General features: G+C 44.9%; 1 protein-coding gene across 2 annotated transcripts in view; it reads left to right on the forward strand.

The window, feature by feature from the left end:
* Nucleotides 1–12,475, forward strand: part of LOC309342217 (cytochrome P450 2J2-like) — a gene marked incomplete at its 5' end in the record, with an annotated part of 35,758 nt that extends 23,283 nt beyond the window's left edge. For both annotated transcript variants that reach the window (XM_081862615.1, XM_081862616.1), the window contains 4 exons: nucleotides 2,100–2,241; nucleotides 10,215–10,402; nucleotides 10,897–11,038; nucleotides 11,775–12,475. In XM_081862615.1, coding sequence (XP_081718741.1) covers nucleotides 2,100–2,241; nucleotides 10,215–10,402; nucleotides 10,897–11,038; nucleotides 11,775–11,962 — 660 coding nt within the window. In that variant the 3' untranslated portion in view covers nucleotides 11,963–12,475. The remainder of the gene's footprint in view (nucleotides 1–2,099; nucleotides 2,242–10,214; nucleotides 10,403–10,896; nucleotides 11,039–11,774) is intronic.
* Between the last annotated feature and the right edge of the window lie 275 nt (nucleotides 12,476–12,750).

Genomic DNA, 12,750 nt, shown 5'->3' on the forward strand with positions numbered 1-12,750 from the left:
CCTCCAGGCAAGGGAAAGGAGTCCTCTTGTATTATGAATGTCCCTCAATTGCCATCTATTGTTCTTTGATGAACATAGCTCAGCCACAGGAATTCCTCTGCAGCTTGCATTCTCCCTTCACTCCCCAAATAACCAAAATCCTAGCATTTATTAATTTATAGGGTTTAGGGAAGGGTCCCCCTTAAATCTATAACAATGTTAAAGAAAAAGATGGCACAATACAAGCCAAAGTGGCTCAGGTTTGAGCATACTGCATGGGGAAGGGAGTCTCCACAGAAGTTAAGGCAGTGACTGGGAATACCTCTTTAAATGCCTTCCTGTTCGAACTTGGCTCTCAAGAGAGAGTCGGTATTCTTGGGAGATCTAAAAAAACTGTGAGGATATCAATATAACCCTCAGTGTTACCCACCCCAGGTGCTATTAAAATCTGTTTAGGCTTAGGAGTAGCCGCAGTTCAAGTCCCCACATTACCAAGGGCTGAATAGGATCAGTCTCTATTCCCCACAGGAAAACAGGAAAGCAGGAACAGCAAATGTCCCACCCTACATGACTGTTGTGAGGGTGAAGAATATGAAACCTCAGTCTGGGCACAATCCAAGTGGATAGCGGCAGGTTTCTTATTACATGCCACACACAGGGGGAGGGGAGTCAGAATTCAAACCCCTGACTCATCTATATTCATACACTAGAAGGTTAAAAATATAATTTGCTGTGGTTCTGGACTGTCAGGTGTTAACACTCCAGGAGCGTTCTTATCAACTGGCTGCACTGCCCACATGATCAGTGCTTTGTTCCTTTGATGTGTGCTCTGTGGGGGCTGAGCTCTCTCTGGAGAGCAGTCTGTCTGGGAACGTTAACAAGGTTGTTTCGGTTTTTGTTAAGAGGCAGAAAGCTGCAAACATGCAGCTAGATTCTGCAGATTTTCTTTTCTGTTTTGAGTGCTACTAAATAAAGAGTTTTGGATTAGAAGCACTGGTGTCAAGCTGCGTTATTGAGGACACCACGTCGGCACAGACAAGCCATTTGATGCTGCGTGTGAACTCTGCTATTATCCGGCAACTGAGGAGAGTGGCAGCGCACGGAGTGGAAGCGTGTGGGTGCCATTGGAAGTTTGTCGGAGTGGCAATAAATCAAATTTACTGCAGGGCCGTTGCAGCAGACTCAGTGGGTCAAAGATATACAACCCAACAAACTTTAACATAATTTCATTATGGTGACAAAAGAATAAATAATTATATTTAGTGTTAAGTAGTGCACATTTTCGGGACGCGAGTGGCGCTGTGGGTTAAACCACAGAGCCTAGGACTTGCCGATCAGAAGGTCAGCGGTTCGAATCCCCATGATGGGGTGAGCTCCCGTTGCTCGGTCCTTGCTCCTGCCAACCTAGCAGTTCGAAAGCACCTCAAAGTGCATGTAGATAAATAGGTACCGCTCCGAAGGGAAGGTAAACGGCGTTTCCGTGCCCTGCTCTGGTTCGCCAGAAGCGGCTTAGTCCTGCTGGCCACATGACCTGGAAGCTGTACGCCAGCTCCCTCGGCCAGTAAAGCGAGATGAGCGCCACAACCCCAGAGTCGGTCACGACTAGACCTAATGGTCAGGGGTCCCTTTACCTTTAGTGCACATTTTGAATATCTGCTGCCAGAGAGATTCCATTGGATCCCTCTCCTCCTGCCAGTGCTGGATTTTTACCCCAACCTACAGATCCTCAAATGCAGCACCAGCAGCTACAACTGTGGTCACAGGAAGGTGTGCATAGATCTCTTGCCACAACCAACTATGAAGCACAGAGCCTGCCAGCCCATTAGGCGGGCTGAGGCAGCTGCCTTGGGTGGTGGAATGGCAAGAAGCGGGATCTTTCTATCCAGCCCACTTTGTGGGCACTGTTGTGCAATTCAGGTAAGGGGGGCAGCAGTGGCAGCAGGGCGGTGGTGGTGGCATCTTCCCATTTTGCAGCAAGCAGTGTAATGGGATGCCCTGCCCTTCATCAAGCATATGTTGGTGGCATTGTAGTAACTGGGTAAAAGAAGATAAAGTAAGTGCTGAAGGACAGATTGTAATGCATGTGAATGACTTGTCACCTTCCTCATTTTCAACATCAGAGCAGGAATGACCCAGAGTCCACCTATGATGAAGAAAACATGGCTTGGTGTATTTTTGACTTCTTTGTAGCAGGGTCAGACACAACCGTCAGTTCTCTGAAATGGGCGCTTCTCCTCCTGGCAAGTCATCCAGATATCCAAGGTGAGAGTGGGAACAATGGGAGCCTGGGCTTCTCTTGATCTCTAGAGTGGGCCGTAATTATTTAACGGTTTCATTCACATCTAATGAGATGATAAAACAGAGAACATAAAACATCAGAAAGAGTTAAAAGTAAGTGAGCTTATGTTGGAAGTTTGGGGAGACAAAGGGTTATTGAAACAAGCTGAATGCTTTTGACATGCATGTATGGCATCACAGAGTTCTGCAGCCCTTGTGAGCATTAACCCTTTACATCGCATGTTGGATGTTTTCATCATACATTATTGTATGAGGCCTTGAGAAACTTGGGACCAGGTTACCTGAAACAGCCCCTGTAAGGTCTGTAACTCCTTCATGGATCACTGCCTTGTCATGGCAAAGGGGCTTGAATAACTCAGAGAAGCTATGAGCTATGTCGTGCAGTGCCAAAGAATGCTCCAACTACCGCACATTTGCGATCCTTTCACATGCTAGCATGGTTATGCTTAAAATTCTACAAGGCAGGCTTAAGCAGTATGTGGACCAAGAACTCCCAGAAGTGCAAGCTGGAGGAACCAGGGACCAAATTGTAAACATGCGCTGGATTATGGAGAAAGCTAGAGAGTTCCAGAAAAACATCTACTTCTGCTTCATTGACTATGCAAAAGCCTTTGACTGCATGAACCACAGCAAACTATGGCAAGTTCTTAAAGAAATGGGAGTGCCTGATCACCTCATCTGTCAACTGAGAAATCTCTATCTGGGACAAGAAGCTACAGTTAGAACTGGATATGGAACAACTGATTAGTTCAAAATTGGAAAAGGGTACAACAAAGATGTATATTGTCTCCCTGCTTATCTAACTTATATGCAGAATTCATCATGTGAAAGGCTGGACTGAATGAATCCCAAGCCGGAATTAAGATTGCCGGATGAAATATCAACAATCTCAGATGACAGATGACACAACCTTGATGGCAGAAAGTGAGGAGGGATTAAAGAACCTTTTAATGAGGGTGAAAGAGGAGTGTGTAAAATATGGTCTGAAGCTGAACATCAAAAAATCTAAGATCATGGCCACTGGGCCCATCACCTCCTGGCAAATAGAAGGGGAAGAAATAGAGACAGTGAGAGATTTTACTTTCTTGGGCTCCATGATTACTGCAGATGGTGAGAGCAGTCACGAAATTAAAAGAAGCCTGCTTCTTGGGAGAAAAGCAATGACAAACCTAGACAGCATATTAAAAAGCAGAGACATCACCTTGCCAACAAAGGTCCGTATAGTTAAAGCTATGGTTTTCCAGTAGTGATGTACGGAAGTGAGAGCTGGACCATAAAGATGGCTGACCGCCAATGAATTGATGCTTTTGAATTCTGGTGCTGGAGGAGACTCTTGAGAGTCCCATGGACTGCAAAAAGATCAAACCTATCCATTCTTAAGGAAATCAACCCTGAGTGCTCACTGGAAGGACAGATCCTGAAGCTGAGGCTCCAATACTTTGGCCACCTCATGAGAAGAGAAGACTTCCTGGAAAAGACCCTGATGTTGGGTAAGATTGAGGGCACAAGGGGATGACAGAGGATGAGATGGCTGGACAGTGTTATAGAGGCTACCAACATGAATCTGACAAAACTGTGGGTGGCACTGGAAGACAGGAGTACATGGCGTGCTCTGGTCTACGGGGTCACGAAGAGTCAGACACAACTAAATGACTAAACAACAACAAGGTCTGTAAGTTCATTTGGCCACCTGAGGAAATTCTGCTGGTAGCACAACACCCTACAGAATGCAGTAAGGTGATGACCCCAAAATAGGAATTTTCTAATGTTGCTCTTGTGTTGTGGAATGCCCTTCCCTCTGCCTTTCCTGAAGCATTTTTCTTTTAGTTTTGGTGGATATTGTTTTTATATTGTACATAATGTACAGTGCCAGGAGATGCTTAAAACATCAAGCATACTTCCAAATTAGTTGAATAAATACATAAATGCAAGCCGCCACCCCCTCACTGCAGAGTAGTGTGTGCCGTGCACAAGGATGGCAGCAGATAAGCATGTGGCATTGGGGGCATGTTTCCTCTCCTTTCCTCAGACCCCCTTCTTGCTCCTGCATTAAAAGGTAAAAGGACCCCTGACAATTTAGTCCAGTTGTGAATGACTCTGGGGTTGCAGCACTCATCTCGCTTTACAGATCGAGGGAGCCGGCATTTGTCCGCTTCCACAGACAGTTTTCCGGGTCATGTGGCCAGCATAACTAAGCTGCTTCTGGCAAAACAAGAGCTGCGAATGGAAACTCCATTTACCTTCCAGCTGGAGTGGTACCTATTTATCTACTTGCACTGCATGCTTTCGAACTGCTAGGTGGACAGGAGCCAGGACCGAAGAATGGGAGCTCACCCCGTTGTGGGTCCTCAAACCGGCGACCTTCCGATCGGCATGCCCAAGCAGCACAGTGGTTTAAACCGCAGCGCCACCAGATCCTGCATTATTGCCCCACTTTTGCACACATACATTACACCCTGCTCAGCATTCAGCCTAGAAGAGTTCTGGTGGGCTCATTCACTCCGGAAATTTGCTTTGGCTGTGATAAAGGAATCTTTCCAAATATAAATGGTAGCTTAACACACAGTTAATGTAAGCCACCTTTTCCTCTGCTTGGCTTAGTGGGTGATTTTCTCTTTGATAAATTCTATTTATTCAGCATGCAGAGGGCTGGCCATGAGGTCCCCGGGGGCCTCCATCATTGCCCCTGCTGTGAAATAAGCACCCAAGCCTCATCCCTGCCTCTCCTTGCTCCATTACATGATGGATGTGTTGGTTTCTGCTCTCTTCACTGTGCAGCGAAATGCTTGTCACAAGACAATGTTTACATTCCACAGTCAGAGTTACTGTTGGGTTTTCCCATGGGAAAGGGAGACTGGATGTGACGTACACTGGTTTCCTGTTTTTCACTGTCCTTTGCAGTTCAGTGTGTGCTTTAGAGGAGAGAGGATGCTTTTCTCTGCTCCGGCAGAGGCAAGATGTTTTCTGTAACATACCAGCTTTGAAATGTAAATAAAGCAATATACAGTATGTAGCACGTACTCCTCATCCTTCCGCTGTGCACGGGACTACTGCTTATCAACAACATTTGGTTCCGGGCCCAGAAAAACGCAGTCATCTTAAGAATGGGCTCCAGAAGTCGAATCGGAGTGCCAGCAAAGGATCGGAATGCAGGGGGACAGATCGGAACGGAATCTGCTCTGCGCGTCAAGATGATTGATGAGGTATGTGCTACTGCTCCGGGCAGCCTGCCAGCTTCTAATTAATGGCTTTATGGCTGGACTTTGAACTTTTAAAGCAGTTTTGCCGGGCTGGGGAAATCGAAAGTAACTTTTAAAAGTGCTCTTGGACTAAAGCAGCTGCAGAAAATAGTGACGCAGCACTATTTATGGCAGCAGAGAGAAAGCACTTTAGAACTTTATTTTGAACTTGCCTTTGGAATGAGGTTTGAAGCAGCTGCAGTTAAGCAGAATGGCACAGGCTCACTTGAGGACAGAAGCTGGATCCACTATGTTTTACTTTAACAAGCTGCATAATATGGCTCTTGCTGAAGGTGGAGATGTGCGTATACATCTGATGGAGATGCAGAATCTGAGACATGAGCTGCAACAGAGAGGACTCAACTTTCCAGAGGCTGTGTATTCCTTCATGATACTACAATCTTTGGGTTCAGGTTGGGAGTCTGTTGCGACTCAGATTGCTGTACAGCCTACTGCTCAGCTGACAGTGGACTATGTTACTGCCGTGATTCTGAATGAAGCAGATCGGCGGGGTGCTAGCTGCATGGGCAAGTGGGAGACTTCACAGTCGTCATCCCATAGTGCAGTGGAACCACCAGATGGCGCCAAAGCTTTGAAGGCAGTGAAATGCTACTCGTGTGGACGTCTAGGCCATATGAAAAGGGAATGTAAATATCCCAGGGCCAAGACAGAGCAGCGCAGTGAAAGCTCATCGCGTGGAAAAGGCCGAGGCAAAAGCAAAGGTCCAGTGTCCAGGACAACGCAGCCCAAGGCAATGGTCTCACGCTTCACTCCAAAAGATGCAGAGGTCCAGAAGACGTCTAGATCTTTCTTCGTGGTTGATTCAGCGGCAACGCACCACATGTGCAACGATAAGCGACTGTTCGTGTCTTTTACACCGCAGGAAGGTGCGATTCACCAGGCGGATGACCACACAATCCCCAGTAAAGGCTACGGAACTGTTGTTCTTCACAGTTTGGACTTATCGATACAGAATGTGCTTTATGTGCCGGATGCCAAACATAATCTGCTCAGCGTTGGACAGCTGAATGAGCGGAATATTGACGTTTCCTTTAAGAACAAAAGGTGCATCATCACAAAGAAAAATGATTATGTATTGTATGCTGAATATGTTGATCGTTTATATGTTTTGTATTATGATGATGTTGTGCAGGATGACACTTGTTGCATTGCAGGTTCTAACAAAAGTTTGCATGCAGAATGTATTCATGGTTTTCACAGAAAACTTGGTCATTTGCATTTTGAGGCAGTATCTAAGATGCCTGCCTTGGTTGAAGGTATGACTATTAAACCCTGCAGGTACCACATGAAGTGCAAGGCATGCGCAGCAAACAAGGTGAAAATGGCTGCGAAAGGTAAGGTGTCTAGTAGGCAAGCTACAGAACCATACCAAATTGTTCATGCTGATTTGGTTGGACCACTAGCGCCCTCTTTGGGAGGAAACAGGTACTTCATGGTTCTCATTGATGCATTTTCCAGGTATATTTATGTGTACAATCTCAAGCAGAAATCAGAGGCTTTTCCTAAGTTCAAGGAATTCTGTGCTTGGTTGGAAAATGTGCATGGTAAGAAGGTAAAGACTCTTTTCAGTGATCGCGGGGGAGAATTCACTTCTCAGCAGTTTGAAGCTTTTCTGACTAAGAAAGGAATTCAACACGATTTGTCTAGTCCTCGCTCGCCATGGCAGAATGGACTTGCGGAACGAGCAAATCAGACATTGCTTCAAGGGTTAAAAACCTTGCTGCATGATGCAAATCTACCAGAGAGTTATTGGGCCGAAGCTCTCTCATGTTTCGCTTACAGTTATAATCGCAGGTTATCTTCAGCGATTGGTTGTACCCCCTATGAGAAGATGTTTGGCAAGAAGCCATACATCAAACACATGAAAATTTTTGGTTCTGACATGTGGGTTCACTCACCACAAAACTCCAAGTTAGACAAGCGTGGATTGCATGGTATCTTTCTAGGTTATCAGAAAGGGTCTTACAGAATAATGATGACTGACTCAAAGGCAATTAAGCTCACAAGAAGTGTTGAGTACAATGCCAAGTGGGGGGAGAATGTGGGAATTTTCCAATGTTATCCTGATGACAGTGATGAGACTGAGGATAGTCAAAAGCAGCCACAGCAACCCACACCCACTGATGAAGGTTCTGATTCTGAGTCTGAAACTGAATCGGGTGATTCAGAGGATTTCGAGAGTGCGAAAGCCTCTATGCGACCCTCTGAAAGCTCTGATCAAGAATTGGAGGAACCATTGTTCACAATAGGCCACTTTTCTCCTAAAAAGGAAGAGGAAAGTGTTGAAGACCTAAGGCTAATTCGCAGGTCACAAAGAGCTACAAAAGGCAGACCTCCAAAGAGATTTGCTGATGAATTTGCTAAGATAGCAGTAACAGCTGTTAAAAGCTCCAAGAAGGTATTTGAACCTTCAAGTTTCCAAGAAATCCAGGATTTGGATTCAAAGGAAGCTGAGCCATGGTTAAATGCCATGAAGGCTGAGCTTGATTCCTTGGAAAGGAACAAAACATGGGACCTAGTTCCAGTAGTTCCAGGAATGAAATTGCTTGGAAGCAAATGGGTCTTCAAAGCGAAGACTGATCAAAATGGCAAGATAGTCAGACACAAAGCCAGATTGGTAGCCAGAGGTTTTGCACAGGTACCAGGTGAAGACTATCACGAGACCTACTCACCCACAGTGAGGTATGAGAGCATTAGGCTTATGCTCAAGCTAGCTGCAGAGGAGAATCTACACATTAGTCACCATGATGTAAATACAGCTTTTCTGTACGGATCTCTAGATGAATCACTTTATATGCTTCCACCTGATGGCGTACAGGTAAAACAGGGATTTGTTTGTGCTCTGAAGAAGTCCCTTTATGGTCTCAAACAAAGTGCAAGGTGTTGGCACACAAAACTCACTGAAGTATTGTTTTCTCTAGGTTTTAAGCAAGGGAAAGCTGATCCATGTGTATTTGTCAAAGAGGAGGGGCAAAAGAAACTGTATTGTTTGTTTTATGTTGATGATCTTTTATTCTTTTGGAAGGATGTCACAATGTACAATAACGCCCTAGCTTAACTGAAAGAGCACTTTGACATGAAAGATCTTGGTGAGGTAAACAACTACCTATCTCTGGAAATAGAGAGAGATCAAGATGGTAACATACTAGTACACCAGTCACGGAAAATTGCTGATGTGTTAAGCAAACTGAACCTGATGGATGCTAACCCTGTAGACACACCGATGATAACAGGTTATCAGGTAGATGACACTGAAGAAGCATTTTCTGACACTACACTGTACAGAAGTGTGCTAGGCAAGCTAAATTTCATTGCCAGATGTTCAAGACCAGACATTGCTGTTAGCTGTAATTTGCTAAGCAGACAAGTCAACAATCCTACTGTTAAGGATTGGAAAGCTCTGAAACGCATAGCGCGGTATTTGAAAGGCACTATGCATTACAGACTGAGATTTAACAATCAGAAGTCTGGTGGTCTTGAGATATTTGCAGATGCAAGTTTTGGAAGTGACACTACAGACAGGAAAAGTACGTCTGGAGTTTGCTATATGTACAATCAGGGTCTATTTGATTGGTCATGCAAGAAGCAAACAACAGTTAGCTTAAGTACTTGTGAAGCTGAACTGAATGCACTGTCTTATTCACTTAAAGATTGTGAATGGTTGTTACAATTGTGCAAAGACATGAAAATTCCTGTCAAATGTCCAATCCAGGTTTACCAGGACAACAAAGCATGTTTGGCTTTGCTGAATTCTGAAGGTTGTAAGCAAAACACGAAGCACTTGCAATTGAAGTTGCAACATGCTAGGGAACGTATTCAGAAGGGACTCGTAACGGTGTCCTATATGCCAGGTAATGAAATTCCTGCTGATGTATTGTCCAAGATTGTATCAAGGGATCAACACTGTACCTATGTGCAGAAGTTGGGTTTGTACTGATATTGTACGAACACGCTGCCCAGTGATGTTCACAGAAAGGGGGAGGATGTTGGTTTCTGCTCTCTTCACTGTGCAGCGAAATGCTTGTCACAAGACAATGTTTACATTCCACAGTCAGAGTTACTGTTGGGTTTTCCCATGGGAAAGGGAGACTGGATGTGACGTACACTGGTTTCCTGTTTTTCACTGTCCTTTGCAGTTCAGTGTGTGCTTTAGAGGAGAGAGGATGCTTTTCTCTGCTCCGGCAGAGGCAAGATGTTTTCTGTAACATACCAGCTTTGAAATGTAAATAAAGCAATATACAGTATGTAGCACGTACTCCTCATCCTTCCGCTGTGCACGGGACTACTGCTTATCAACAACAGGATGTTAGCCAAAGATCAAGCTGGAAAAGGAGGATTGGTGAAACAGAGTAGGAAATATTGAGGGCTGAGGGGTGGAGGATTTTTTTAAAAAAAAAAATGTGTAAAACAGTCAGCCTTGGATCACAGACCTTCAGCAAATCCAGCCAGCTCTGGCAACCAGAAACAGCTGAGATGAGGTTTGCTTTCAACCTTTTCACAGCTGGGATCTAGAGCGGGGAAGAACCATGTACACTGACTTGAGCTCCTTGGAGTAAAAGATGGGCTGTAAAAATAAGAAACTGAGGCTCGTTCCCAGACCCTTTTGGAAAATAAATGTCCATCTGAAATAAAATGCAGTATTCAAAATAAACCTTCTGTTTCCATCATTTTCTTCAGATAAAGTCCACAAGGAGATAGAAGATGCTTTAGGTTCTTCTCACACAATCTGCTATCAAGATAAGAAGAAACTGCCCTACACCAATGCTGTTATTCATGAAATACAGCGCTTTAAATATGCCTTATTTTTCGGGATCGGCAGGAAATGTACAAAGGATGTGAAGCTGTGTGGTTTTCTCATTCCCAAGGTAAAGAAGTGTGGCAAACTGCACTCCTGTATCTCAAGAGCAAAGAGAATCCTAGGGTAACATATTGAGAGATGCATAAAGCCATAGAGGAACTTCCTGTGTAGTCAAAAACTTGAAGGGCAGGAAAAAGATGCAAGAGCAGGAGCTCCATCTGTAGACATGTTTCACCACTGGCTAGTGCTGTTCTATAGGGAATGTGAGGCAGGGGAGGAACACGCAGTGGCTAGAGGTCATCTTCTGGGTTCCTTTTAAAAGAGGGATAGGGAGAAGGAGGTCACCCTGTGTTTCTGCCTGTACAAGTAACTTATTAATGGGGGGGGGTTGGGAATGAATCTGGCCTTTGGTAAATGTGCATTTCCCCCCTACACACACACACACAAAACCCTAGTCAGTTTGAATTCAGTTTGAATTCTTCAAAGATTAGTTGCAGAACAGTGAGGAACAATCCAGAAATGTATTGGTCTGAGTGCCAATCATTTGTTTCTTCTTTGCAGGGAACTTATATCATTCCTGATTTCCGCTCTGTTCTTGTTGATCCCACAAGATGGGAGACACCTGCAGTGTTCAACCCAAACCATTTCTTGAACAAGGATGGACAATATGTGGCTAGAGAAGAGTTTCTGGCGTTTGGTGCAGGTAAATCAAAAAGTCCAAGCTATGTTGTGATCTGTAAAAAGGTAAAGGTAAAGGACCCCTGACAGTCAAGTCCAGTCGCGGACGACTCTGGGGTTGCGGCGCTCATCTCGCTTTACTGACCGAGGGAGCTGATGTTTCTCCGCAGACAGTTTTTCTGGGTCATGTGGCCAGCATGACTAAGCCTTTTCTGGTGAAACCAGAGCAGCACATGGAAACATCATTTACCTTCCCGTTGGAGTGGTACCTATTTATCTACTTGCACTTTGACATGCTTTCAAACTTCTAGGTTGGAAGGAGCTGAGATTGAGCAACGGGAGCTCACTCCGTCATGGGGATTTGAACTGCGACCTTCTGATTGGCAAGCCATCCACGCCCCTGTAGGCATCTGTAGGCATGCTTATTGGTCTGCTTCCAGAAAATGGCAACAGTAGCATGAGGGGCAGAGCAGTCTTCTACATACCAGTCATGAGTCTGATTCCACTAGGTTTCAGTAGTGGCTATTGGGTCATATTTGCCATCCTGTATTAATGGTTCAAATTTGTTTTCATTTTCCATGTTCTGTGCGTTAGTATAGAGATAACCAAAACCATGAGCCCTTTCCTTCCACTTGCTTCCTTCTTGTAATTTCCTGCCCTTATTATGTCATATTATGTAGAGTGTTTTATAGCTACAAAGTAATGAACCCTGGAAAGTAAGCTATTATTCACTTGCTGCCTTTCCCTTGTCTCATCCTCAGGGTCTCGCATGTGTTTGGGTATGCTGCTGGCAAATACTGAAATTTTCATCTTCCTGACAAGCCTGCTGAGGGCATTTCGCTTCCAGCTGCCAGAAGGAGTGAAAGATCTCAATAAAGAGGCTTTACTGGGGGCTACAGCACATCCCCATCCTTATAAACTCTGTGCAGTTCCCCGCTGCAATGCATAATAAAATATGAAAGTACCTCTGCTTCCTCTGCTTACGTTACCCCTTTGTCACCCCTGGCACATAGAGTTTCCCCTTCCCATCTCATGCAACTACTGTGGTCTTTCTTCACCTTCCCAGCTCCATTTCTGAGGCTTCTTCTCTCTTCTTTTCTTCAGCTCTGCTTTGCGGCCATTTTCACCATCACCCCATCTCCTCCTATTCTTCAAGGCCTTTCATGCCCCTGCTTTCATCTTCCACCCTATCCATGCCTCCTAATCCCTCATTTCTTTTCAGCTCCTTTGCATCCCCATTCCTACCCTCATTACTTTTCCCCCTTCCCCCTTTTTCCTCAACACCTATATAATGAACAGCCTCCTTTCAGCACACACCCCATGCCAATATATGTGACTGTATCTTTAAGATGAGTAGAATCCCAAGAGCAAGGCTTGCCCAGCTGGAGAAGGTTAAGTTCTGTTTATGGGTCCTGTACATTTGTAGCCATCTGCTTTTTAATAAAATATCTCTTCCAAATCACTACACTGAATCTGGAAATTCATTTTGGAGGGGGAAACACATGGGATCAGGAGTGAAATATGTTGTGTGGAGGCACTGTGGGATATTTGATGACTCCATATGTCAGGAGTGCTCTGAGGGTGTTTCCTGCTTGGCAGGGGGTTGGACTCGATGGCCCTTGTGGTCTCTTCCAACTCTATGATTCTATGATTCTATGATTCACATCCTTTATCACTCTCCCATGGGGCTGCTAAGAAATGGAAGAGGGAGAATTTTAGAGCAGCCATTCCTCCAAC

This window comes from Podarcis erhardii (assembly GCF_964252035.2).
Source record: "Podarcis erhardii genome assembly, chromosome: 5".
Lineage (NCBI taxonomy): Eukaryota > Metazoa > Chordata > Lepidosauria > Squamata > Lacertidae > Podarcis > Podarcis erhardii.